This window comes from Daldinia vernicosa (genome assembly GCF_022497035.1).
Source record: "Daldinia vernicosa strain CBS 139.73 unplaced genomic scaffold F5Y00scaffold_2, whole genome shotgun sequence".
Lineage (NCBI taxonomy): Eukaryota > Fungi > Ascomycota > Sordariomycetes > Xylariales > Hypoxylaceae > Daldinia > Daldinia vernicosa.
This window is the reverse complement of record NW_025953918.1, coordinates 587,462-614,563: the sequence shown is the minus strand read 5'-3', so window position 1 is coordinate 614,563 and position 27,102 is coordinate 587,462. Positions and strand designations below refer to the sequence as shown.

Sequence of the window (27,102 nt, the reverse complement as noted above, 5' to 3'; positions counted from 1 at the left end):
GGTTCGAAGAGCTCTACTGATGTGTGACTTTGTATTCCGTGATACGCCCAGTCTAGCTTTTATATACGTACAGGTAGATATATGTACAAGCGATCTCTAGACCCTCCCCCCTGTGTGATATTCGTACAGTATCATATTCATTTTCTTTTGTCTATACCTAACATTCCCGCCAGAATCCCTACTCGTCCCTACTAGACCCAACGCGGGTTTTCTGTCCTCTCGGCCTTCTCCCTCTCCCGATCGCCTGTGGCATATACCCACCCCGCGGCAATAGTGTTGACGATTGCTATACCAACGGCAGAACCCCTAACTAGCCCCCGGACAGAGAAGCGATTCATGAAAGTGCTAGGCCGCCTTCTCATGGCGAGTAGGGCGTAGGTGCCGCTGGCGGCGGCGGTGATGCCTGCGCTATCGATTTTGAAGCCTTGGAGATTCGCATAACTAGAAAATAATAGGATAGGTACGAAAAGCATGGGTCGAATTTGCAGCGGGCGAGAGTGCACGGCCGTTATTAAGGTCGCGAGACCCGTGGGGGCGAATGGTGAATCTGCCGTGCGTATCAGCTACCTACACTAGATGGCTACCTTACGTATGGAGGTATATGTTCGCAAAACAGACGGCGACAATAGTTAGTAGGAGAGATTACGTACTTCCCCATGCTTCGAGGCGCGATCTTACGGATCTGGGTGGCTCTAGTGTTGGTGTTGTCATGATTTAGAAGCCGTGGTAGTGTATCAGCTTTGATATTTTAAGAAGCTTTCCTGATTTGGTTTCTTGATTCGGCGTTTAGAAATTCTCAACACTACTGTAGGAGGTGGGTTTTAGATTAGAATCCAACAGAAACTGAGCTTGGTATCAATGACGATGGTGAGGCTCGAGCAGATAGAGATTCTTGTTATTCTATTGGATAGAAGCTTGAATTATAATGGGGTGATTAAGATGGTGGGGATATTTATCTCTAGTTTATCAGTTATCAGTTACAGTATTTGTACATACGGAATACTAGCCACAATGACTACCTAACACATGGTCTAGACCTTTTGAAGCCACCTATGTTTTACCTAGATCACCTATCACCTATCAATTTTATTTAGGTAACCTTTGAGCATTTTATTTAGACTCTATACGCAGAGCCCTGTGCTGTGAGCCCTGTGAGAATCGTGGAACTTTAGAACATCAGAACTTACGAGTTCTCATCTCCCATTTTTAGCCTCAATTTTTAATTCAATTACAACTTCAACCGCCTACGTTCCCCTAATTGATTGGGCTTGGTCAAGCTTCGCCTCCTGGATTTTGCGCTACATTTGTAGAACCTCTTTTTTATTCGCGAATAGGTTTTCGTTTGGTACATCTGTTCGTCATTCGTCATTCGTCATTTGTTCCGTTCACGATAGAGCGTTTTCCATTCTTATCCGTCCTTCTCCGTGCTCGCTTGATTTAGATCACCTAAGCCCAAGTCGAATCAGCAACCAATATTGTGCACGTAGTCGCGACTATCATTCCCCGTCTCTCCGTATCCGCCCTCCCAAGTACGGTCTCCCTCGGCCATGCCCAGCGCAACCTCTTCCGGTTTCGACGCCTCGGGCGGGTCGACCCGGTCGCGAGATCATAATCAAGGAAACCAAGAACGCAAGTGTACTCCCGAGCAGAAAGCCGCGGTCCTACGAATCCGACGGTGCAAGGCGACCGCCTTCTACGATATCTTAGATCTCGAAGCCGTAAAGACGACGTGCAGCGATGCCGATATCAAGAAGGCTTACCGCAAGCAGTCCCTGCTCACGCACCCGGACAAGAACGGCCACGAACATGCAGACGAGGCTTTCAAGATGGTCAGCCGTGCCTTCGGCGTGCTGGGTGACAAGGAGAAACGCGAAAAGTACGACCGCTTCGGTACCGATCCGGATAGCAGGTTTGAGAGCGCGAGGGCCCAGGCTAGCAATCCATTTAATAATTTTGGCGGTATGAGAGCTGGTGGAGGGCCGGGGGCAGGGTTTGGCGGGGGAGGCATGTGGGAGGACGAAATCAGCCCGGAGGAAATGTTCCAAAGATTCTTCGGTGGTGCTTTTGGTGGACCTTTCGGAGGTGAGTTATCCACTTTGTATCTTTCTCTCTCGAAGGATGCGAACAAAGGGAGGAGAGATCTAACGCAGGCCAGGGTTCGATACGGGACCGCAGTTCGTCTTTAACCTCGGTGGAAATAGGGGCTTCCGCGTACACCAGATGGGAGGAGCAAATCCGCGCAGGAGACCACGGGAAGCCGAAGGTCAGCAACGGCCTCAGACAGGCTGGGACACGCTCATTAGCCTGTTACCGATCTTATTCCTCTTCGTGTTCCCGCTGTTATCGTCTTTATTCTCAGGCGCCGAAACGCAGCCGGCAGTACCCTCGATGGTTTTCGACGCTGCCGCGCCGCCCCTGACTTACCACCGAACCACCCCCAAACTTGGCGTCGATTACTACGTAGATCCAGCTCAGGTGGTTGACTGGAACGACTACAAATTTCGCCAGCTAGATAAAGAGGCCGAGGTCGGTTTCGTGCGCGTCCTCCGCCGCCGCTGCGACGCCGAGATGCGCACCAAACGCGACCTGATCGACAAGGCGCAAGGGTGGTTCTTCCCAGACCCGGACAAGATGAAGATTGCCGACCAGTTTGAGATGACATCGTGTAAGCGTATGGACGCTCTAGGTATCTCGCGGTAGCACACCTCTACAACTTGACTGCATTATTTTCGAGCGACTCGAGTATACGAGACCTGTTGTCCAAAGACGTAAGCAAATCCGTGAGAGACTTTAGTCCATATGACCACTTTGACGTTAATGAAAAGAGCTATGCGTCGATTAGATCAGTGGTGTTTTGACAGATGCGCCAGGCGTTCAGGGGCAGAGTTTGGGAATCAATAGGGTAGCATATCCTCTGCCAAGTCTAGTAGTACGCGGCGGACGTGGGAGTTCTCATATTCGCGTTACATCCTTCAAGTGATCATATAGACAGATAGGCATTCTTACGTGTACCACGTTTTGGCCGTATGTATACGCTTCGTCTTGTGCAGACCGTGTTAATATTGACTCACCTATTTACCTTGTAGTCGTGCCTAAGACAAATACTAAGGGCACATTAACCCCTATAGCCGCTGGATTCTCGTAGTTACCTACCCATTAAACGTATCATGTACCTGGATATTTATTTCTCGGACTGAACGCGCAGCGAGTGACAGAAAATGCTCGCCGAATTTAATACTGACAGCATAGTATGTACCTATATTATTCCACCACCGCATAAAAGCAAGGATAAATAATGGTAAATTCCAACTTACCATAAACCTTTCAACAAAGTTAAACCCTAAGGTTTGGAATTCCATAGTTTGGTTAATAGGTCAAATAGCAACATCCACGTAATACATAGGCGATATAAAGTTTAAACAAGCGCTGTAACAAGACGGCGGCTCATGGGTTTATTAATTCATATGGTTAACGCTCGACATGGCTTGATGTGATACGCGAATTTCCCGTTTTCGCGCGGGCGCTAGAGTAAAGCTTATACTCCAAGATATATATCGTCTACCTTCTTCCCCGCCGAGGATCCATGGCCTCGTTACGTCTAAAGTCCCGAATCTCCTTGGTGCCTAAGCTTCCTAAACCCCCCTCGCTCCTACGCTCCCATCCGCCGAGCCTAACTACAAGGCATGTTGCATTATCGCCGTCGCCGCTGACTTCGGTGGCATATGCCACAACGTCCCTAGCACCCTGTTCCGGTGTCTTCGCTTCCTTTACCACATCTACGATCTCTTGATCGCTCAACGTTCCCGACACGCCGTCGGACATAAGGACGATAAAGCTGTATTGAGCCGGCCCCAACTCCGTCCGCGTGATCTCTGGCTCGGCCGAGACGCCTAGACGCTTGGATGCCATGTCACCAAATGCCCGAGAGTTGGCAAGGCCCTGGATCCGCTCTTCGCCGAACGAGTCCGTTATGGATGCTGCAAACCGTCGCAGACGGTGCGATTCGCTTGGAGAGCTTGGGTGATGATCTGAAGTTAAGGGACGAGACAACCCGGTAGCAGTCTCGCATAGCAGGATGCGTGTATCGCCCACGTGCCCGACTAATAAGGTGGAGCTAGCAGCCGGGTGCCAGAACGGGGCAGGCGTCGGTGTGGATATGAGAGCTACCGAGGCTGTCGAGCCCCCTTTAAATCTTGTAGGGCCGCCGATGCCATGGCCTGACGGTGGCATATGATGTGGCTTTCCCAACACCTCGTCACGATTCAGAGCGGTGTCGGCAACGTAGGGATCGTCAGGGTCAGGTTTGCGGGCTTGAGCGGCGATGAAATCGAGATCCGCACGGAGAAACGCGTACGTGAGAACAGACTCGACGCTAACAGGTGGTTCAGGGGTATCAGGATCCCGCTTCAGATGAAAGTAAGGAGGGTGAAAGCGACGGAAATACCCGCCGACCGTACTCTTATATTCCTTTACCAGTTCGTTTTGTAGTTGGAGGGCCTTCGATTCCGATGCTCTAGCTGGCACAGGCTGAACACCCTCTATAGCGTCGGGGTTTTCGACTTCATGGATTGCGCCGCGCTTGTCTATCCCCGGCGTGTCAGCCTTAGCCGGCGCGGCCTCTGAACCCTTAATATCCACACGGTCAAGTCTCTTCTGTCCGCCAGCTTCACTGTCTGATAAAATTGGAGTTGGCGCACTGTGAGATTCTGAATCTGATCTATGTCCCTTCCGCACCGCCCGGAGGCTACTTTTTAGTTCGAACTCTTCGGCTGCCTCCTCGATATATCCATGGAGCTCATCCCGTAGAAAATCACTGCACTGAGTGCCTCCGTGACCGTCGAAAACGGCAAAGTAGAAGATCTGGGGATCTCCGTAGGGGCTGTCGGCTGAAGTTCCTTCTCCCGTCTTGTTCATGGTACTGCGGACGAGACTAATAGGGGCCCGCTTTGCGAACGCAGGGATGTCGATGGTGCCAGCCTGATTCGTGTCTTCATTGTATGGCCTGGATCCTCTTGAATCCGCGACTCCAAAGTGGTGTTTAGCGCTACGCAGGGGAATGCGCACGACGGTCAAGTCGCGGTTGGATGGCAAGTGAGGCGGAGACACGGGCGCCGCACCGGAAACTTCAGTGTGAGGCGCGGCAGCAGAGCGAGGTAACTTATGGTGAGGTCCAGTCGGAGGGCGAGAGTCCGGGTGTAAGGAGGAGGACGGGAGATGCGTGACAAAATACGTGTGAAAGCTACGCTGGACATTATGATGTGGTGCAGTTTTTGGAACTCGTGATTCGATGCGGGATGAAGTAGCATTTGCACTTTGTGGTATTGGTATTGATCTAGAAGGTCTCTGTGTTGCTGTGCACCTTACAACCGCCTGGCGCGTATACGTCCGCGTCTGAGTCTCGAAGAAGGTTGCGATGAAGCCTACTCGAAGGACATGTTAGCCGGCTTGGAACTTTGGCAGAAGCTGGAGAGAGAAATATGCAAGATCCTAGAATATTTGACCGACCATAAGTATCGTTCAGAGACCACCGCTTCGGACGACCACGGCTAAGACCCATCCCGACGTAGAAATGCTCGTGGAGCGAGCGATTATTTTACTTATAACGAGGCCTATGAGATGTACGATGTACCCATCGGATCGAGACGTGAATATTTCGAAGATGTAGGAGTTGATCGAGAAGCCCCGAAGCTCGGAGTAGAGAATGGCCCAAACGATAAGGGACTAGGCATGCCAACCTAGTCTTGGTGATAGTTCTAAATCATAAGATAATGCAGGACTCGAAAGAGGCTAGAAGCAATATCACGTAGATCTAAGACCTAAGACCTAAGAGGGATTAAGATACCAATTGGCAAAAACCTGAACGAGGATTATTTCTGAGACGCCGATAATGTTCCTGGCAAATGCTAGGATTAACACTGATAGGAAAATACCTATCATAGGAGAGTTATTATAGATATTATAGCTATGCAATGCAAGCTTACTTGTTGGGATTAGATAGGATGAGGTTTGAGGTTATGGGGAAGAAATGCTGTGAGGTAGGATTGGCAGGATTGGCAGGACTGACTTGCCGGGGCCGAATTACAAGAAATTATTACCCCAACCCGACGCCCTGGACCGTTACAGGCCGGAAGGTTCCATCCACTACCTACATCGACGTCGTTGTGGAGCGAATTTACACTACTTAGTGCAAGTACCTTTGTGTAGGTTATCAGGTACATGTGTATTGTATAAACTGCCCATACATTATGTAGAAGACGCTTATGTGCTATGCCGTCATAGTACCCGAATACTGGTTCAAAGAATCTATGCGGGGCTATCTTTCGCTTCTGGGTATATCGTCTGATAGTCTGATAGTATAACGTGCGATAAGATAAAGATAATAAAAGATAAAAAAGAATACAGGGGATACGAAGGGTACGAGTTGCTTTTCGAGTATACCGCTCCATCTCTCAACTTTATAAATGTATAACGGTCGATAGTCAAGCAAGTCAAAATAGACCACATTCTCACCAAAATACCTACGTTTATAAAAAATACCAGAAGGGGAACTGGATCCTGATCCGGCAAAGATCCAAAGTCTTATGTAGCATCGACCTGCATTTCCCCATCTTCACGCGGACACACGGGAGAGACTAGCGCGCGCTCTAAACTCGTTATTGAATAACACATCGCCCCCTCTATATAGAGTCTTGTGTTCATATCCTCTCTTAGACATTATTTTAGACATTACGTCCATTACGTCTCTTACCGGACCGGATTATGTCTATATCCAATGTCGGCTCCGTCGTTCTACACCTCGTGGTATTCGTGACAACCCTTGTCAATTTTCACTCGGCGTTAGCTCACGTCGAACCTGTCATACTCATCGCCATCTATATAATCTCTAGACTCTTTGCCCGGACCCCCGATGAATTTTGCATGTTAAAATGTCCCGAGTTCTGAGTACACGGGGCGATCCTGAAGTAGCCATCAACGGTTATGTGACTCCTCGCGAAGACTACTTTGACCGAGGCGCCTCTTCGCCGGTTCTGTCGCTGTCGAATCGGGATCGGGATCGGGATCGGCGGGAGAAGAGGCCACCCCCGGTTCCTCTCCACGCTCCGCCTAACGCTGATAGCCTAGCTAGGATGATCTCCAACGCTAGGAAGTCAAGAAACGGGAAGAAGATTGGAATTCGGGATCGGATATGTTGTCATCAATGGACTTGGTTTACAATGGTATGTTGTTTTTTCGATATAAAAGTTCCAAGTGTTGCTTCTTGGCCGCTAACGCCGATTTAGACTATGGTAAGCTGGGCTGTCAAGAACACCTGTACCCGCGGGTCCTCGTGGTCTTATCTATCGGTTTCCCGTATATTTAACGAATTGTCAACATAGGCAACCGGCGGCGTCGCTAACGTCCTTTACTCCGTATGGACCCCGTACCGCACCGACTGGCTTTGGTACATTGGACTCGTCTTTTTTCTCTTTAATATCTGCCTCTTCGTCATGAATTGCGTCTTAATTACGATGAGATTTATTATGGTTCCTAGAAGCTTTCTTCGCTCATTCCTAGACCAGGTGGAGTCTCTCTTCATCCCATCCGTGGTAAGCTCTGTTCGTGATCTCCTCGTCGGCATGGAGCTCATGTATCACTCAATAAATAGGTAGTCTCGTAAGTAGCACGCAATCGTATGAGTCTCCCATGCACTTACTGACTACGAACGCAGTACAGCCACCATCTTAATCAACACCTGCCAATACGGAATCCCCATGACCGGCCCCTGGTTGCAGCGCGTGATGGAATGGCTCTTCTGGATCTATATCGTTGTCAGCGTAGTGGCGAGCGCTGGCATGTACCTGATCCTATGGTCTACTCAGTTAGTCGGCTTAGCCCCTTAAGCGTCTGGTTATCCCTAACATATCGTACCCCTTACAGGATCTTTCCTATCCACACCATGACGCCTGTGTGGGTTTTCCCAGGTTATCCCCTTCTCCTGACCGCCCCGTTTGCCAGCACGCTCATAGCAGCAAACACAGCCGCTTCGGATAACCCGCCGGCCGATGGGTTGGCAATCGCGATGTGCGCAATATCGGTGCAAGGGACTGGGTTTCTCATTAGCTTCATGATATGCGCTGCGTTTATCTATCGACTTATGACGCAGAAGTTACCGAGAGATATGCAACGACCAGGCGTTGTGAGTTCTGATGAATGATGTCTCTTGAGAAGGCCTGATGCTCATGTAACTAGTTTATTTCTATCGGACCTAGCGGTTTTACCGTAGCAGGATTAGGTAGGGCTCCCTGCTTGCATTTCGTTCCGCTGTGCAGCTACGGTCTATAAAAACACCCGGGCTAACGCAATAGGTAGTCTCGCTTGGCCAGCAATCCCACATCGTTATCCCGGACACCTTTCAGGGCTCGACCCATAGTATCGTGATCTTGCGATTGCTCTCGACCATTGTCGGATTGTGGCTTTGGGGTCTCAGCGTCTGGTTTTTCCTGGTTTCGGTCGGCTCCCTTCTGAAGTACGTACGCCCCAAACGCAAGATGCCTTTTCAGATGACCTGGTGGTCCTTCGTCTTTCCAAACACAGCCCTCGTGAATGCAACCTTGGCGCTAGCCACCGCCCTCGGTAGCACCGGACTTCGCATCACCGGCTGTGCAATGGCCGCCGTCCTAATCGTCGTCTGGGCGCTTGTCTTTATTTCCATGTTACGATGTCTCTGGAATAGGGAGCTACTGTGGCCAAAGGAGTTAGAGAGCGAGTAAATAGGAGGTGGAATACGAAGAAAATATTAGAAAAAGCTGGGCATTTTTGATCTTGTCATCTAAAACCCTGGCGGGGAAAAGGATTGGTTGCAGCATTTAGCTACAGTTAGAATGATTATACCCGTATCCCGATAGAGTTCTGGAGGCAAAAATGGCGCCTATTTCCAGGATTCTACGGGATAGACATAATTACATTATCTCGAATTTAGGTATTGTTTTATTCAGCATGCAAATGCCTGCCCGTCAGGGCGAGCGAGGAGACAAGGTGGACATGGAATATCAGCTATGGACTTGTGATACTTGGTGCATACTGATAGAATACCGGCGCAGACAAACCAAGGTAGCTAGTCGATCTCTTCAATCTTAGGCCTCGCTTTCGGCTCCAAGGAAGGCAAGCTCGGAGCGGCCCCTATATCCAACCCGGCTAGCCGCGTCAGCGCAGAAGTACCCTGGTCGTTCCGGGCCTCTGCAGCGGAGGGCAGCAAAGTGCTTAGTTGCCAATTATGTAGGCTCTCTACGACGTCTTTCGCGTGTTGCTGTACCAATCCATCGTTGTCCGTCTGAGCTACGTACTCTAGCACGCGCGCGATGTCCTGCCGGCTCGAGTCGGTTAACCCGAAGCCAAGACGTCTACCGCTCTCGCGTGCGTCTGCGAGCGCTCGTACGAAATGCAGGATGAGTATAATGGCAGCTCGGCGAAGTATACCGGTCTCTGGGCCTGTTTCTAGGGTGAGAACGTTAAGACACAGATCAACAGATGCCTCGACAAGAGGGGCACCTAGGCCGGCGACGTTGGTCTCGATAGCAACCGAGAACACGGACAGCGCCGAGGCACGCATACGTACGTCCTCGGCTCCGCGCTTACTCTCCCAGCCGGACACGATCTGCGCGATGAACTCGTTGCGCGCTTTCTCATCTTCCGTCTGCTCGTCGTCGAGTTCGCTAAGGTCGGGTACCTCGCCCTGCCAAGCATCCTGTGCGGCCTTGTTCTTCATCTGCTCGAGTCGCTCTTGGCGATCTTGTTTTGCCTTGGATTTAGGACGTTGAGCGCGTCGACCCGCGATCGCGAGGAGCGCCTCACCTACTTGCCGTGCTGTTTCGCCTGAAAAGGTCTCGCCAAGGCGCTGGACTACTTGAAGCAATGCCTCGCCGAATCGGAGACGAGTGTCGGTGGTTTCTAGTTCGTTAGCATCGACATAATGATCCAAGATCTCCTTGGTGGTTGAGCGGGGGTGTCGGTTGGCGAGCTGAGTAAACAGCTTTACCACGGTCAAATTGACATAGTCGTCATCCTCATTTAGCAGAGACGAGAGGAGGACTAGAATAGCTTGAATATCAAGAATAGGGCTGCTGGCCCGTATCAGGCTAGACAGCAGATTCAGACCCTCCGTGCGCACCGGCGGAGGCGAGTCCGACTGTGTGATATAAGAGATAGCCAGGTTGTAAGTTTTGCGGTCTTCGACCTGGCGATCTGTAAGTACTGTCGTTTGTTCGGACGGATCTTCTATAGCATCCCGGTACTTTAGTAGGAGGGAAAGGTTTCGAGCTGTTTGCGATACGTCCGCCGCTTGTAATTTACTTATGTTTTCCAGGGATTTTTCTATAGATGCAAGAAGATCGGCGCGGACATTCGCTTTCTGAAAGCCGGGAGCCGTAACTACAAGATTGAGCAGGCTAAGCGCTATAGCCGTAGCGTCGTCATTGAATGTAGCCGACGATGTTTCGGACTCGCCTAGTATCTGGCTGACGAGTTCGAGCATTTGCTTCCAGCTCGAGACTAGCTGGCCGGATAGCTTCTCCATCATTTTCTGCAGTACTTTTGCCTTTATTAGCTGCACTGTCGGGTCTTCCTGTTTCACTGCGTCCGGGATTAATTTGATCTCTTGCGTAGTATCCGTAGCGCCGAGCGAATCTCGTAGCAGGCTAAGGAATAGCGTAGATATATCTGAATCGGTTCCGACCGACTGCAAGAGCTCTATAAAGGCATCCGATTTAGACTCTATGAGGCCTAAGTTGAACTCGATTTCTGCATCATTCGTGCTCCCCCGTAGGCGTTTCACCTGGATGTTAGAATCCCCGACCATATCAAATAGCCATCGAAGCTTGGGCTCATTCCTACTCCCGTTTACTAGAAGGTTACTAAGAAGGGTTTGGAACTTCTCTGGAGAGCCCGAAATTTTGAGATATATTTTTAGGAGAGCATTCGCTGGGTTTCTATACTGCGCATCAAACTCACTACTCGCAGGTGGCCAAGACGACAATGTCCATAGCGGTAACATCAATGGAGTAAGCAACCTCTTTGTCAAGCCTGGATTCGGATGCGAGTTCAGCAGAGAAGACAGACGTCTTAGCGCGTTACGCAGATCGACAGCTTCGACGAGGATAGCCTCTTTACGTAAGTCAACAACATCATCAGGGCCGGCACTGAATACAAGGGGTTCTTGTGTAGGCTCCTCGGACGATAGAGTAGGGTTTATCTTGGAGAGCATTGGCTCGGCAAACGCTTTCCACCCAGGTGTTCCTGAATCTTGGTGTTAGCGGATACAACTTTGCGAGAGCTTCCCTTGGCGAGTCGTACCAGGTGCCCCAAATTGCTTCCTCCCTAATACGCCGAAACCGATCACATAAGCGGCCGCTTTCGCAAGATCTGTGCCGTCTTTCCCGTCAAGGAGAACTAGAAGCTGGGGGGCAATACCGGGAAACCATTGCTCCGGGGGAATGGTAGCGGGTGGCGTAGAGAGCAGACTAGAGGCGAGTTTGAGAGCTTCCATGGTGATATTTGCACCTTGTTTCTGAGGTGCGGCCGCCTCGGATGGGTTTACAGTGCTCGAGGGGTGGACGGAAAAGACGAATTCCAAGGTGGCCCGGACGCCATCATGTCGTTGTGGAAGCAAGGTAAGTACATCCATCAGATGGACTCGAAGCCATGCCGGAACACGATCGGGTTGGGTCAACTTGCTTAGAGCGGACATAAGTGCCATGGTATTGGACCTACAACAGATGTTCAGAAGATGAGAATGGAGTTATATCAGACTACCTACCTCGACAAAATGGTGCTAAGTTCCCTTTGACCTTCCGAGCGAGATTCCGCGTCGCTTTGAGGCTGAAAAGCCTTTAAAGCAGCCTTCTCGATTGCGGATTCGAGCGTACTCTTTTGGCGATCCATGATGGCGTAGCAAGGAAGTTTACAGATTCGCGAGATTAGAGAAATCTGGCTCGTATTTACTAAGTTTATTTTATTTATCAACCTTCATAGCATATCCAAAGATGTTAAATCTAGTATAGCGGACATCGCCATATCTGATAAAATGTGTATACGTATGAGCTACGTCGATACAGATTATTAAGTGAATGAATGAGAATCTTCCATAGCAGTTAACGTTTGTGGGGTTGATACTACCTAAGGATAGAGTTATGTACATGTACCTAAGTATCTACACGTAGTGGTACTTCGGGTACGTCAGTTAGGTACAACATAGGTAGTTCCACAGCGGGGTCAGATGACATTGTAGCACGCTTAGTGTAAATGGCACGACGCGGTTACTTTAAATTCTCGCGTCTTACACTTTATTTACTTTCTTTTACTTCCACCAATCATCATACTCCTACAGCATCCATCAGCATCCATCACCAACTTCCAACTATCCTTTATCGGAGACGAGTCTACTGTTGATATCTAACCCGAGATACAGGCTGCATTGCTCTATCGCATTTTACCTCCCTCAAGTTAGAGCTCTTTCGCTTGTATCTTCTTCCTAGCGGAGAAGATTGAGCACATACATACCTCGCACTACGCCTCCCCCACAGTCCTCCGATTCCCATTTTCCGCAAGGAATGTCTTCGTGACCCCTCGATTGAATCCAAAAACACCTCGCACGATACGTCGCTGCTCGGGGTCTGACCTGATGAGCATTGCCGCGTGAGGATCGTCGTGCGAAGGTAGTCAGTCATACCTGGCTAACGGATCAAGCGCTAGGGAATGTGTCTCGGAACTTAACCCTACCCTATTTTGGTTCCAAGTCTTGCGCTCATAGCCTTCTAGATTCCGCTTTATAAGCTTCTCGTTGCGCCTGTGAAAGTCATACCCTGCTGAAAAGCAGGTTTGGCTGATCGGGCCTTCGAGGGGTGGAAGGGTGGTGGTTAGATGCTCTCCAGTCGCCTTCGGGTGCGCGAAGTGCCTTTGCTATGAGTCGTAACCGTTAAGAACTCCTGGCCTGGAGTCGCTCGTCAGCTCTGCGCCGCTGGAATTTATACTCTGATCTATGTCACCGTGCTGGGGATGTTTGTGTGGGCCGCATATGATGGAAGATGGCATTCTTGGCAGCTTTCTGCTGTTGGCTAGATGTAGTATCGACTTTCTTGAGTTGGCTATGCGCCGCCGAGGATGATAGGGAAGAACGTGACGCTGGCTACATACAGTCGAAAATCCGGGATACTTTCATCTTGTCGCTGGTATTGTTCGCCAGAATCACTTCTAAGTGAGCGACGGCCACGCGGCTACAACAGAAAGCTTCCCTGAATCCTTCGATCCCTCTACCGTCACGTCATACGCACCGAGTACCCTGTCGCCTCTGGTCGCAGTCTGGTCATCTGCAGTTGTCGGTGTAAAACCCGACCCTATTCGAGCCGTCACAAATCCATCCACTCCATCTGCTCTAGTCCTACCCAACTCTTAGCACCGCATCGCGGCAGCAGCCATTGATGTGTCATTGTATGGGGTGAGATCAGGCGCATTAACCTCTTCCCGTGGGTCTTGTCCCACGACGATAGGGGACGCCAAAAACCTATTCGTCGGCTGCTCTTGTGGCAGTTGATGAATATCCCTCGCCTCGGCCAGACATGGTCAGAGGGGAGATGACAGCGCGACTTTTATGGATGTCTTTTGGTCGTGCGGAAATGCCCCCCTTGCTGCTTGTTAGAGCTCGTCGGGGAGGAATCAAAAACTAGTCCGCGTTGGCAATGCGTTTAACAGAAAGAGCATTTCTTGAGATCGAGATTGGTGTGAGAGGTAGATACAGCCTGCCGGTTTCAGCAGTAGACTTTGTCAAAGATGGTATGGGATCATGTGGGAAGTAGGTTCCATGGAACTGTTGCGAGGCACACATGATTCTACAATCCGTCGGATGCCAATCTCTATAGTGACAGAACCGGGATCCATCTCGTGTTGGAGTCAAAGCTTAGTGCTTGTCCGGGTCTATTCACTAAAGCGAGCAGTGTCAGTACGGGAAGACTCAGTGTGGAAAATTTTTTGGATATCAATAAGGACAGGCCAATAAGGAGGGTAGTCCTAGGTTGTCCTCTACTCTATGGGTAGAGGGCAGCCCCCTAATTTGTTGGGGATAAGTCCCGCCGCGGTCTCCGAAATGTTCGTATCAGTTGCTAACATCGAGCAGGTCTCGTGTACCGAAAGGCCCGAGGAGGTATCCATCGTTCACTCACTCGTAGCTAAAGCCCTTCTGCTTTGGACGAGGTCCCGAAGTCTTCCGCTATACGTTGATTTACGAATGACGTCGCCGTACATCAAGCTCTCGTTGTCCACCTTTTCGTGAACTGCAATATTAGCTGTTATCATGAGTTCTGGTAAGGCTCAAGTTTACCGGCGATACCTACCTAGGAGATATTTACCTCTGCGCCTACTACGCCCTGCTAGTCCGACCTATACGTACCAACATACCTGAGGTTTTCCTCTTGTGGTTATACCGGCCTTTTCAAAGATGTGATAGTAATTCTCTACTAGAACTCGGACGCTTGTGTAATGTTTGCATTGAATATATTCAACTCAATAAATTTCTTCTGAATCCGGTAGCTATTCCAATTTCCAGACACATTGATTGGATAGAGCCCGATAGGTGGCGAGCAAAGCCCCAAGAAATGTAACAGCGCAGTACTTATCTAGGTCATCCGTAACGCATCCCTCGATACAGCTAAGGGTTAGCTCAGTATTAATAGAAATCATTCACAGCCGAGATTTGGAGAATTCTGATAGACAAATTTTGACAGTTACCTTTTTCTATCTTCGTTGCGGTACATATGCTTCGTGTACCCTATATGCAGCTTATCGGCAAACGGCACCGTTTTTTCTCTGGGAGTCTGGGCAGTCTGGGCATTCGGGTGGCGTGCCGATCAAGGTTTATTCATCCCAAGGAATATCGAGGCATTGGCATTAACATCAGCATCAACATCGACGGACAACCATATCAATAACCCACACTAACCTACCGATCATTTCCCTGTGCTCTCTTCTTGATTTTTAAATGTCTTTACGCTCACATAAATATTCGTCTCGTTCATCATGGCTAACGACGAAAAGAGGTCCTGGTCGTCGCACCTCTCCTTCATTCGTACCAAGAGAGCCGTTTTCACTTTGACCTTGTTGGTTATTATATCTGCCGTATTAATCGGTGAGTTCTATTACCCGCAGACCTAAATACCTACCTGTTCTATCTTCTAAATTCTCCTTTCCCTCTCAGCTCTCGGTGCCACGCACGTACTTCGACCCAAGACATATCCCAGCGATGATGATCAACAACCCAGCAGTGGTGATCAACAACCAAGCGGTGATGATCAACAACCAAGCGATATTAACATTACGGCCAACGGCATCATGACCGCTCCGGGCAATTGGAGGCCGAAGAATTCCAGTAGCATCGCTAACGGAACGCCCTTGCGTATCATGTCGCTCGGCGCCTCTCTAGTTCGAGGTGAATTCTCGACTGGCGATGTCGGTTTTCGCAAGACGATGCGCGACGAATTGGTCAATCTCGGTGTCCCTGTCAATATGGTCGGCTCCCAACGCTTTGGCGAAATGCTTGATAACGATCTCGAGGCGTATGGCGGCAACCGCATCAGCCAGATTCACGAGCATGCCACGCATATAGTACCCCAGCTACAGCCCAACTTATTTCTCATACATGTGGGATCAAATAATGTTCTACAAAATCGAGACGTTGATGAGGCTGGCGCGCATATGGAGGACTTCATCAACTACCTACTGAACGCGTCGACGCGGGCTACCGTCATATTCAGCACCTGCTTGACTAACACAGTTCCCGATTGCGAGCCCAAGATCCTTGATGTTAACGAGCAGTACCGAAATATCATCAAAAAGTTTGATTCGAAGCCCGTTTTGCTGGCCGAGATGCATCCTAGCGAAGGCTTCCCGGACCGACCTCAGGCTATAGACATTGGACCGGACGGTACGCACCCGACGGACTATGGATATGACCTGATGGGGCACATCTTCACGGAGAGTATCCAGGAGGCAGACAGGAAAGGTTATCTCCGATGGCCAGTCGAAAACGGGCTCGAGAAGGACGGAGACGCAGGACGAGCTGAAGAGACTACAACGACCCAAGAACTCCCACCCTCGATTTCGACAAGTACCAACACTAGTTCAACACATGCCGCAACGGCTATAGAAATCAATCGTTGAAACCCGTAACCAGTCTAAAGCACTTGATATACGATTTAATGTAGTGCGGATTGATTATATCGCGTCTAGTCGAGTCGAGTTGAGTCAAGTATATCGCAATTTGACGGTACTATGTAGTACTCATTTAAGGATGTAGGCCGAAGAGATGCTTCAATCTCCGGATACCCCGCAATTTGGATCGGTTAGGCACTGCCTCTGTAACGGGACCAAATATGATCGAAATCGCGACATCGCGATGTTAGAGGGAGACTAGGATCTTGAAACGTAACTCCTAACCCACATACTACGTAGAATACCAAACACTTACATAGATCCAGCTTTTTTTACGACTGTCTTCCATTATGATATTGGAATCTCGCTTTGCTAATCATAAGTTGATGCGAAGCTACCTAGCTACCCAGGTATTATTGCTCATAATTACATGTATTTTCAGTATAAGTAGCCGTTTCAGTGAATTAAATTCTCACCGAGGAGGTATTGAGGCCGATAAAACCTCGACCGGGCGCTAATACGACCCCCTGCCCCCCCTTCCCCGGACCGTCTCAGACTTGGTCGAAACAACAAGGGTTACAACACCAACCAGTTATGATGTATGTGTTATGGGTTACGCGAGTTTCCATGTAGTTTCGATCGCTGATTTTCCCATAAAATTAATATCATGTACTGATCTCCACGATCTACAACTTTATTTTCTCATATCCTCCTCCGCTTCGACCGACCCTACTAACAAGACCAATAAACAGTCGATTCCCCTGTGTAGACCACGATGGAATCTCAAAAAGCTAAGTACGCAAACTTACGGCGTGTCGATGATCGCGATGACTCGAGGTCCAGCACCGAAGTCGAGGATTCTCTAATGGGTGATGAGAAGCAGTGGCACGACGTGGAACTAAACAGGCCGACAACACGTACGGGGAGATTAAGCAGATTCATCACGACGTTTAAATCGGCGAGATGGGTCATCGATACGGGTTTACTGCTAATTATACTGGTGCTATTAATTCGAGACCAACGGCGCCGGCCGGCAGTGGAAGAAAAAGAAGTCAACCCGTGGCAGTTCGGTCAAGACCTAACAGGAGTCGGCCCTAGATGTAAGTTTAACTCAGTTGCTAGCTGGTAGTCTCTTGATAAAATCTGACAGACTCCAGTTTCTCAAAGAATCACGACATTTGAGAGAGATGAATCGTACGCGCCGAATAACACGGCTGAGTTCTTCACGGACGAGGTATTACAGAGATGGAATGATCTGATGCCAAGTATTCGCGACGACCCCACGTTCTAGGAATTTTGCTAACTAGTGGATAGAGGGTATGGGGTTCGTTTGGGTAAATGACACGCAAAAGTATCATGATCTTCCAACACCCATTGAGTGGCCGGATAAGACCGTCTTTACGACGTCGGCAACACATCAATTGCACTGTCTCGTAAGTTGCCTGCTAACTCATCCATACCCCCGGAAAATCCGTAGTATCAAAATCTAACCATCTATCAACGACAGTTTGCCATTGTCCAGACGTACTCAGGCTTAACTTCAGGTTACGAAGTACCAGGCGACCATCACTGGCACATGATCCACTGCTTCGACTACATGAGACAAGCCATTATGTGCAGTTCTGATATGGCCTTAGAAGGCCTTGAGACAACATTCCCGGACCATAATGGGGGTTCCGACGGTTGGGACTCTAAGCATGGTAAGCCCCAAAGCATTTCGTCATATTCCATATTGGATACTAATCATTTAAAAAGTGTGCCGAGATTGGAATGATGTCAAGTCATATCTAGAGAGCGTGCGGGCATATGATGACCAGCTAATCTACTAATTCTTTGTTTTATATAAGCGATGATGAGCGATTGGGGTTAGGCGTAGGATTCCGGGCTGGCTGTCAATTTTATTACCTGTATTATGAGGGTCAAGAGAAACCGTAAAAGTTATTAGCTAGGCAGATATTAGAAGTTGCGATATGGCAATTTGCTTGATACAATTGAGATATCTAGCGATATTTAAAGGATATACGAAAATATATAATAATCAATTATCTGCCTACACAAGTTACCTACACGAATTACCTATGTGAATATTGCCCTCTAAACCACATAATTAAACCTATTTCGAATATAGACATCCATATACCGCAAACTCTCCCTTCACCCGCTTCTCCTCTTCGACGACGAACATCTCGGCTTCTTACTTCCTCTACTCTTATTCTTGAGCGGCCTCCTCGGGATAACAGACGGGGCAAGTCTCGTCGATGACCGGGGAAATCGGGTGGCCACTCTTTGTCATGATGCTGTTAGTAATGCGTATAGGATGGTAGCTTTGACCCTGCAAGCCGAGCCTTGCGGACAAACACTTCTTTACCACGGATCTAGTATGACGACTATGCACCGGGTTCTTGCATCTTCTATAGTCTTCTACGGTACACTCGCACATCTTGACTGGTTTTAAGTATGTGTGAACAAGGAGGATATTTGGGTACAGCCTGCTGGCGACAAGTGGTTCCTACAGGGGGTTGAAATATTGTGTAGGAACCTAGTATAGTAAACTGGAAATTTTTTCTAATGGCTAGGAATCTGGCTTCGAATGCAATCTACCGGCACGCACGCCGTTATAAAACCTTGTTAAATATCAAGTTTATTGTTTAAAGAATCTCAAAGACATTGTGTACTGTCGCCTTTCACCTTTGCAGACCAGTTTGACTAATTCCCTATTAAGTTTCATTCAACCAAGATACTAAGCGGCTTTCTATGTCTCTTAGTTATCCCTCTTCTTTCAGCTGCTCTTGTTGCGACCGTTTAATGCTTGTTTGTAGTTTTCTTGTTACTTAGCTGACTACAAGCTCTACTGAGAGGTTCAATCTCAACTACACGACTCACAGCATAGTAGCCATGGACGAAAATCGAAGCATTGTTATCTAAATCAAGCAGTAAAGTACCGGGAGAACAAAGCACTCCTCTAAATCTGCAATAACAAGCGAGACTAGTTGTTTCTTTTCCAGGTATACTACAAAGTATTATTACCATAACAACATTCGTTAAACTATGGAAGTTTTCCCCGGGAAGGCAATATGTATGAGCAAAGCTTTGTCTCGATTAAGAACCGCACCCAACTCATTCTCACATTAGTTAACCCTTGAATTAATTATTATGAATTTTTATTGCCAGCGTCTATAGAGCGTCTATAGACAGAAAGTCTTTGGTATAATGAGGACTTTACATAAAGTCAGGTAGTTACATTAGGTACCTAATTTCATACAAATGGAGTTTGTGTGAATTGCTAAGGTGATGATATCAACCAGAAGGCTGCATTGAGTAAGAACATTTGAAGGCTATAAAGTAGGACTAGGTGTAATCCGTATGTGTGAATCTGAAGCAGTACTAATAAGAGTAGCTCGAGTTTCTGGGCATGTGGTATGTTAATTGGGTACCAGGTAATACATAGTCAAAACAAATGTCAAAATTTAAGATTAAATTTAATGGTTAAGTTTCGAAGCTTTGCTTTGCCGAATCTATTAACTAACAATAGTTAAACTTACCTTTTAACTATACTTTTTGGTACTGCTGAGTTTTGAAGTACATATGTGTTTACATGTGACATATGTAACGCCTAGACCGTGCATGACAGGCGATTTTGCCCCTGAAACACTATTGCTGAATATCTTACACAATACCTGTGCGCATGTGGCCAAGAATTTGAAGTACCTGTAAAGTATCCATGGCAGCCACAATTCTCTCTTTAGGTACTTGCTGCACCCTATGCCCCTACATAGGTACAGTACATCTTGAGATGCGATAAAGACTCTACCTAGGTACCCTGGTGGGTAAGCGGGTAGGTACTGTGAGCCGCTAAATGGGCGCTAGTGAGGGACGGCAGGTAGGTATTGTACAATACGGGCAGTAACGCGTTCCTCGGGCCATGCGCCACAGTAGAGACGCGGAATTTTGGCCGATCCAGACGTCAAAGAATTTCTGGCCTGAACCCTGAATATCTGAACTAAACTAATAACCTCAACTTATCTGCGAAACCAAATAAAAATTACAGAATAATAGAATTATTCGCTACTTTCCTTTGCCTAAGAAATTTATATCTCTTTTTATCCACCTAGGTACTTAGGCATTCAAAGTCCCAAGTCTTCAATCTGTTGATCTTGCGTTACGAATTCCGTGCCGCTCTGTCCTTTTGCCGCCTTGCCGCTCTGCCCTATCAGACCAGACCAGACCAGACCCAAACCTGACTCGGCCGTGCATTATCCTGCCTCCCTTTCCTCCTCTGTCCCCTCCGGTGCGACTGTGTGAGGGAAAGACGACAGGAACGCAGGGGGAGAGGTTCGAGCGAAGATGCAATGTCGTATCCACCGGCCAAGCGACAGCGATCCAACACGTCGCGAGATTCCGTCAACGGCAACCCGCAGACCACAGCTCCCGCCCTGCGACATCACCAAATCAGTCAGGGTATCAACTTGTACTCGCCTACAGGCTATGAAAATGGCGGATATTCCCTCCAGCCCGCCACACGCCAGACCGTCGCCTACAACCCCTACTCTCCCGGTGCGGTGACAAATCCAGCTGGCGGATATGGCGGAGCATACCAGACCTCATCAGCAGGCTACGGTGCCGGTCCGTACAGTCCCCAACAGCAGGCTAACACCTTCGCGGCTCACTACTCTCAACCTCCTACAAACGGCCACATGACGTCTCACGCTACACACTTTAATGGGATTCGGAATGGAAACTTCGCCGAGACACAGGCACAAGCACAAGCACAGACGCAGACGCTCTTACAAGGACAGTCACCACAGACGGCCACGGGTGGAACGTATTCGCCCGTACCGACAAATCACCACATCGCAAATTATAACCAGCAACAGCGTACTAACCCCCCAACGTCCACAATACCACAACATCTATCACAATATGGGGAGCCGTACACTTCCCAGCCCACAGCCCACGCCACATCGTATCATGCTAGTACCAATTCCTATTCGGACGCTTCTACCTTGAATTCCCACTTTAGCCCGGCACATCTGCACAGTCCGGCCCATCTAGCAAGCCCGGCTCCTCTATCGACTTCCGCAACCCAGAACGGAAATGGTCATATTTCCGACGATGTTATGCAAGAGGATGACGACGAGGAAGAGGATGCGCAAGGCGAGACGGCGGACGAATCGACAGATGTAAGGAGCAGCAAGAAAATTTACTAACGGGTCTATATAGTGATCATGGAATGCTAACGCATGCCTCGTAGGTTTACACGAATCCCGATCCACCGAACGGGTCTATAACGTCCATACCGTTGGTTCCCACGCCACCGATCGATGCGTCATCCCGAGGCGGCCAACGAATTAAAAAGTGCTCCTGTAAGACGGGACGCGGAGACAAGAAGGCCTGCGTATTTTGTGTCTGTAGTAAGCATGGACTCGGTTGCACTCCGACTTGCTCGTGCGGCGACGCATGTGCGAACCCCTTTGCGGACCTGACGCAGTTCTTCGGCCCGCTATCTGTGTTCCCGAAACCCTGCGGTGCCAATGCATGCTTCGCCACTTGGCTCTGTAACCAACCGAACGTCGAGGAGCTGGATGTAGATTTGATAATAGACATACTGCTGTACGACGACACATCGTGGGCAACTATCAAGGAATACGCGGAGCCGTTCAAGAAGTGGGAGGACAGTTGGAAGCGGACCCGCGGGGGCAAGAGGAAGAAGAGTCGTGAGGAGCGCGAGCGCCTAGAATTCGAGTTGCTCCGCGGCGCGCTAGGTAATTGTAACCAGAACGACTTCTACGGCCACTGGTATAGTTTTTGTCGAGGTGGCTGGGTGCCGACCGATCTCTGGGACCATTGCCAGGAGTGTCGCATCTGCAAGCCCAGCGCGGAATGGCACTGCGACAAACATAATCGCTGCACATCAGAACGCGTCTGTCCCGATTGCGCATCAACCGCACCGTACCCGAACATGATGTCTTCATATCCGGATCCTACTAGTTAGTCCGGTCTCGTTTTATATGAGAGAGGGTACCTTGTTTCTTTAGTCTTTATCAACGTTTTAGGGGGGAAGGGGGGTGGAAATCGGACATAGACAGCGTGCGTTAGGGATACATAACGGTATTTGCTATAGCTTACTTGCGTACATCTTGCAATTTTAGCGAGAATGCATGCGTTGCGTTGGCACGGAAACATACGAGGATTTCGGACAAAAGACAGATCGATCAGTTAGGGGTGCGTACCTACCATGTATAAGAACTAGAGCCAACATTATCAATATTAAGGGCGTGGCTTGGGAAAAAAACCCAGCTAACATTGTCACTATCTAGCTCACCGCTATGCGTCTAGAGTTCCGTTATGTCAGGTCACAATATCTCCCTACCGTCGACGTTTTAAACCTCCAGTAGTCCTATAGACTTGACGAGCGATAGAACTCGACTCGAATACCTTAGGTGCTTAAACTTCTACGTCGACAAGACAGGCTAGAAGATGAAGAACGACTGATCTAGCTCTCTTCCATTCAGCATGGGTTGATTATTATACAACACAACTACGTATTTCAAGTAACCACTAGTTTATGCCTACCATAAGGCCTCATTTAGATTATCCCTCATGAGAGTATTATAACGCGTATTTCACGCACGGCGGCAATCGACAGACTGCTACTACAAATACCTACTTCACAACCCAGTCCACGAATTGACATCTCGGCTGCATAGCTTAGAGTAGTACCTAGTCGAATTGGGTTTCGCTGGAAGCAGGCAAGTCCTCCCGTCAAAGATACGGTAGTAGGCCGATGATGCAAACCAAGCCAGGCCACTCGCAGAACTGGGTACTATACACTAAGATTATAAAGGAGGCGTAATACTGTCGAACATATGCTCCTAGAAGGATTACCTACCTTAGATACGTGAGGCATATTATCCGCTCTAATTATGATATTAAAACGATAAACTATCGAGGAATTGCAACTCCTTATGACGATAGGGGCTTATTTTAGCCCGAAGACTCAAGAACATAAGTTTTAAGGATCCCTCTTATTCTTTATGATCGACTCCTCGTTCTTGGTCCTGTCCTGTGGCCCGTATTTGTTCGTTACTAGACCAATCATAGTTAATTTCTCCGAGTTCGTGGGTGCCATAGCTATTACTTACCCTGATACTACACCGAATCTCGGTGACTTATGTATGATGTCCTTCTAACCAACATTCCCCTCATCGACTAAAGTGCCGATTGATTTCGGGGTGATAGGTAGTATGTAAGTGCAATTGATGACATAGGAAAAATCAGAGACAAGGCTGGACAACGCTAGATCGATTCGATGTAGTTAACATACTCCGATCCGCCCATCTCAAAAAGGGAATGAACCGGAAGGTGGCAGAGCCTGGTATGTGGTAGCATGCAGATCTATGACCCATGTCACGATGCGCTCCTCTCTCGCAAGGGTATATCCTGGGTGACTAGGCTTAGGCCTGGTAGGTGGAGTTTGGGGATGGCTTGACGTGCGTCCTGTCTATATTACGCACATGCATGCACCAAGATCTCACCAGCTCCTGTATCTGTGGAGTTGTGGTTTTGGAAGAGAGAAACCAGGTATAAAAGACCCAGAGGTTGGCTCGGCACGACTAGGGTGATTAGGCGGAGTACGAGATGCAACATCAGTCGAATCCTATCTATAAGATGATTTACTCGGCTTGCCTAGAATTTGGGTAATGCTACCCAACAGACAATGTTTTATGTGTTCTAACTATGAGAAAATCCTTTCGGCTGAACCGCCGCCACGGGTCGCGTGGTAGGCTGACTTGTTAGCCACGTTTCGATTATGGGTGTTGGTCCGCCTGCCTTGCCAGTAGCCAATAAGGGGGATTCCTACATTGAAGGTTGGTCTTCGCATTAATCGAAAAGGGTATGGTTTAGAGATTTGTGATGCACTATATATGAAAAGAGGGATTTTGCACAAACAACCGCAAGGCAATCAGGGAAAAGTCTTTATGGATTCGATACATGTCTTCGGAGACAGCTTGGGTAGGTATTATGAGAGATATGTACCTAGGAATATATGAATAGAACTATTAGGTCAACGTACGACGTACGTTCAGGGTATCTGGGGCTAGTCTGTGGATATAATAATGATTATACCTATAGATACCGACCTCGGTGTCAAGCCGTCAGAACGTATACAGACTGGTATATTAAACTGGACCTACTAATTAAAAACATACCGTGAAAGCAAATACACTAGACACTAACTAAAGGGGTATATACTTGAATAAACCAATGCTAGATATTTCTTCTCTCCTAGTGGATAAGCCAATACATACTTCCCACATGTAGCTTGCGTATGTTGAAATTACTAGTGAAGTCGGCAAGGAATGGCGATCTTACATGCTCGGTAAGTAAGGTAGTTAGGAACCAACATCATACGTAAATTCTTAGGGTTGATACCTTAAATGGCGTTTTAAGATGTATGGTTAAAAACGAGGCTCCGAATATCAACCAACACCTAAGTCTGAAGAGTATATGGGAGAGGCAAGTCTTGACTACACATGTTTCCGTTATCTAATCCTTGTAGTATGGACTATTCTTCCTATATTCTTGTATTCTCATATTTTCCTCGACTAGTACCTATCTAATTTATCTATTGTCTAAAAGTGGTCGATAAAATCGATACTGCGAAGTTTGATAAACCGGCCCAATTCGGAGACATGAGTGATACGCAGATCAAGTACAACCTATCCGGATCTCCGCTTTTGCATCTTCCGTGCGAGCTGATTGTGCATACTGCGTCGTATCTTTCCTTGGACGACTTATTCAGCTTACGTTTGACGTGTCGTCGTGTCGAGACGTTCCTATTCGAAGCCTTCTCAGTCGAATTCTTTTCTGATAGGCGTTTTATGGTAAATGAATGGTTAGTACCTAGGAGTACCTTAAGATTCCGTGCAAATCTATGTACCTCCTTTGTTAAGCCTATCTGATACCCTCATTAACCATGTTGTAGTATGTGTTCCACGCCTACCCAACTCGACACGTAGTCTCTGGAGGAGATAATAGGGGGCTACGATCCTCTTTTCCCTTTGCGGCCCCCTATATAACCCGTTCTATATATTATTATGCACCTTGCTAATGGCCGTTGATATGCACAGACAGCCTGAGATGTTTATTGGATATATCGAAGCACTCTCATCTATCAAAGTGCTTGTCGAAGCTGACTATTGGGCTTGATCGACTATACAGCAGCGATGCCCTGCCAAGCTTTGGACATCGAAATGATAATGCTGGCAATCCCCGTGTAAAGAACGGAATCGAGCCTTATAAACTAGAGGAGCTTGCCGCAGAGCAGAACTGGCTAGTCAGTAGCGGACGGTTACAGCTGTTGCTTGGCGAAGCTCTGGAAAATTTAACAAATGTGGTAGAGCTTAGCTTGCGAGATGCCAATACCGCGAGAGGACATTTCCGGCCAGGGTTACAGCAGTGGCATGTCAGCTACGGGACTGCCGAAATCCGCCGACAGACAGGGGTAGATTTCCTTAGCGACGAGCCGCACCTTCATTCACAAGATCAGTTTGCCGACATGGTGTTCTCGGCTGCTCTGCTGGCTGTCGCGAGGAGCGGAAAGCGGCTGGACGCCATCAGCGTGGACATACAGAAAGAAGATATGGGATTATCTAGCTCAGCTTTTGTGTTCCCGAGGTCTCTTCTCGAATCCCTCAGGCCGACTTTACGAAGCCTGCGGTCTCTCAACCTCTCCGTGAGCTTCACTTACATATCGCTGGGAAGCTTTGCGTGCGGGTCTCTGGGTTTCCTGCAGTGGCAACCGCATTATTTGTTCTCGCTGCTTGAGGAGACACCTAACTTGGTCAGTCTTCGGGTGATCTCCAAGGGACAAAGCTTCCTTCTAGATGGGGTAATAGACTGGCTTGCTCGACTGATAGACTTGTCAACCGGGAAGCAAGTTGAGAAGGCCAAAGGGTCGCACATGTACGGTGATTTGTCTGCAAGCTTCGATCGCATAACGCTTTCCCAAACATTCCACAATTTGCGGGATCTGGAGTTAGGGAATATGACGGCACCAAGTGATTCCCTTTCCAAGATTATTCAGCACCTCGCTGGTTCTCTACGGAAGCTATGCTTATGCATGATAGGGATAACCGTTTCCCCGGGCGACGATGAACTCGATAATGACCCTGGGTGTGCTAACGCCTGGACGTCAATATTCCGAGAGATGTCTACATATTCCGGCTTGGAGGACCTGCAGTTTGGACTCTTAGGCCACCACACCATGAACTGTACGGTGAATCATCAAGTCGTCTTCTTGAGATCAGAAATTGGTACACAGTCGGGCCCGTCTGATGGATTATTCAACTCTTGGTCATACTCGGGCAGCGGTACATCCATGAAAGATTTCTTGCTAGAGCTCTCAGAAAAGACAATTATCATCTGTACCAGGTGTAAACAGAGAAACCCGGGATATAATTCATTTGAAGAAGACCCCGAGGGGTAATTGAGGACAAGATGACTCGATTAGTTCTTAAGATGACATAGATGTCAACTCTAATTCATCCAAGATCTAAGCTCGATTAAACCTCGAACAAGGGTAGATCAACTCCTATTAGCCTATCAATAGCACTAGTTCGTATTGGCGTAGGTGCATAATGTCTCAACTGGCTCGGTCATAACGTACATCATGCTTCTTCTTCTACACGTAGGAGGTAACGATAAGGTTATTCTAGCCTTAGTATAAAACGACACCGCTTATTGTAATGTTAAATACTCAAGATGCTCCAAGGGGAAAGGGAAAAGGGAAAAGGGGGGGGAATTTGGTCAACAAATGCTCTTATCAGTTGACAAAGAGAGCATACATGGAATGTCGTGCGACACCCTCAAGCAATTACGCTTATCTTTCTCAACAGGACATATCGCTGATATCGACGGCCTGGTTAC

General features: G+C 48.3%; 10 protein-coding genes across 10 annotated transcripts; 6 read left to right on the top strand and 4 right to left on the bottom strand.

The window, feature by feature from the left end:
* Window positions 1-17: 17 nt before the first annotated feature.
* F5Y00DRAFT_223740 (uncharacterized protein) lies at window positions 18-947 on the bottom strand. Its single transcript, XM_048005911.1, has 2 exons — window positions 651-947; window positions 18-547 (listed from the first exon to the last, which is right to left on the bottom strand). The coding sequence occupies exons 1-2, from the start codon at window positions 709-711 to the stop codon at window positions 192-194; spliced, it is 417 nt and encodes a 138-aa protein (XP_047869755.1). The 5' UTR covers window positions 712-947; the 3' UTR covers window positions 18-191.
* A 58-nt stretch (window positions 948-1,005) lies between these two features.
* F5Y00DRAFT_223738 (DUF1977-domain-containing protein) lies at window positions 1,006-3,079 on the top strand. The gene is made up of 2 exons (XM_048005910.1): window positions 1,006-2,082; window positions 2,156-3,079. Exons 1-2 carry the CDS (start codon window positions 1,548-1,550, stop codon window positions 2,698-2,700), a joined length of 1,080 nt encoding a protein of 359 aa, XP_047869754.1. The 5' UTR covers window positions 1,006-1,547; the 3' UTR covers window positions 2,701-3,079.
* Window positions 3,080-3,409: 330 nt separating this feature from the next.
* On the bottom strand, window positions 3,410-6,035 carry F5Y00DRAFT_223737 (protein serine/threonine phosphatase 2C). Its single transcript, XM_048005909.1, has 2 exons — window positions 5,506-6,035; window positions 3,410-5,420 (listed from the first exon to the last, which is right to left on the bottom strand). The coding sequence occupies exons 1-2, from the start codon at window positions 5,555-5,557 to the stop codon at window positions 3,559-3,561; spliced, it is 1,914 nt and encodes a 637-aa protein (XP_047869753.1). The 5' UTR covers window positions 5,558-6,035; the 3' UTR covers window positions 3,410-3,558.
* Window positions 5,749-6,686, bottom strand: F5Y00DRAFT_60882 (uncharacterized protein). The gene is made up of 2 exons (XM_048013885.1): window positions 5,982-6,686; window positions 5,749-5,930 (listed from the first exon to the last, which is right to left on the bottom strand). Exon 1 carries the CDS (start codon window positions 6,444-6,446, stop codon window positions 5,991-5,993), a length of 456 nt encoding a protein of 151 aa, XP_047869752.1. The 5' UTR covers window positions 6,447-6,686; the 3' UTR covers window positions 5,749-5,930; window positions 5,982-5,990.
* On the top strand, window positions 6,687-8,922 carry F5Y00DRAFT_60875 (voltage-dependent anion channel-domain-containing protein). Its single transcript, XM_048013884.1, has 8 exons — window positions 6,687-7,217; window positions 7,281-7,286; window positions 7,377-7,586; window positions 7,646-7,653; window positions 7,709-7,858; window positions 7,918-8,176; window positions 8,230-8,272; window positions 8,350-8,922. Exons 1-8 carry the CDS (start codon window positions 6,927-6,929, stop codon window positions 8,748-8,750), a joined length of 1,368 nt encoding a protein of 455 aa, XP_047869751.1. The 5' UTR covers window positions 6,687-6,926; the 3' UTR covers window positions 8,751-8,922.
* Window positions 8,923-12,130, bottom strand: F5Y00DRAFT_60940 (uncharacterized protein). The gene is made up of 3 exons (XM_048013886.1): window positions 11,792-12,130; window positions 11,329-11,741; window positions 8,923-11,271 (listed from the first exon to the last, which is right to left on the bottom strand). The coding sequence occupies exons 1-3, from the start codon at window positions 11,914-11,916 to the stop codon at window positions 9,095-9,097; spliced, it is 2,715 nt and encodes a 904-aa protein (XP_047869750.1). The 5' UTR covers window positions 11,917-12,130; the 3' UTR covers window positions 8,923-9,094.
* Window positions 12,131-14,559: 2,429 nt separating this feature from the next.
* F5Y00DRAFT_60833 (carbohydrate esterase family 3 protein) lies at window positions 14,560-16,422 on the top strand. Its single transcript, XM_048013883.1, has 2 exons — window positions 14,560-15,151; window positions 15,221-16,422. Exons 1-2 carry the CDS (start codon window positions 15,043-15,045, stop codon window positions 16,180-16,182), a joined length of 1,071 nt encoding a protein of 356 aa, XP_047869749.1. The 5' UTR covers window positions 14,560-15,042; the 3' UTR covers window positions 16,183-16,422.
* Window positions 16,423-16,948: 526 nt separating this feature from the next.
* F5Y00DRAFT_257120 (uncharacterized protein) lies at window positions 16,949-18,002 on the top strand (the record flags this gene model as incomplete). Its single annotated transcript, XM_048010512.1, has 5 exons — window positions 16,949-17,273; window positions 17,331-17,438; window positions 17,488-17,606; window positions 17,681-17,873; window positions 17,929-18,002. 5 exons carry the CDS (start codon window positions 16,949-16,951, stop codon window positions 18,000-18,002), a joined length of 819 nt encoding a protein of 272 aa, XP_047869748.1.
* Window positions 18,003-20,119: 2,117 nt separating this feature from the next.
* Window positions 20,120-22,734, top strand: F5Y00DRAFT_60798 (uncharacterized protein). The gene is made up of 3 exons (XM_048013882.1): window positions 20,120-21,353; window positions 21,425-22,395; window positions 22,491-22,734. The coding sequence occupies exons 1-2, from the start codon at window positions 20,523-20,525 to the stop codon at window positions 22,163-22,165; spliced, it is 1,572 nt and encodes a 523-aa protein (XP_047869747.1). The 5' UTR covers window positions 20,120-20,522; the 3' UTR covers window positions 22,166-22,395; window positions 22,491-22,734.
* A 2,132-nt stretch (window positions 22,735-24,866) lies between these two features.
* On the top strand, window positions 24,867-26,662 carry F5Y00DRAFT_269199 (uncharacterized protein; the record flags this gene model as incomplete). The annotated part of the gene is made up of 2 exons (XM_048012395.1): window positions 24,867-25,069; window positions 25,309-26,662. The coding sequence occupies 2 exons, from the start codon at window positions 24,867-24,869 to the stop codon at window positions 26,660-26,662; spliced, it is 1,557 nt and encodes a 518-aa protein (XP_047869746.1).
* Between the last annotated feature and the right edge of the window lie 440 nt (window positions 26,663-27,102).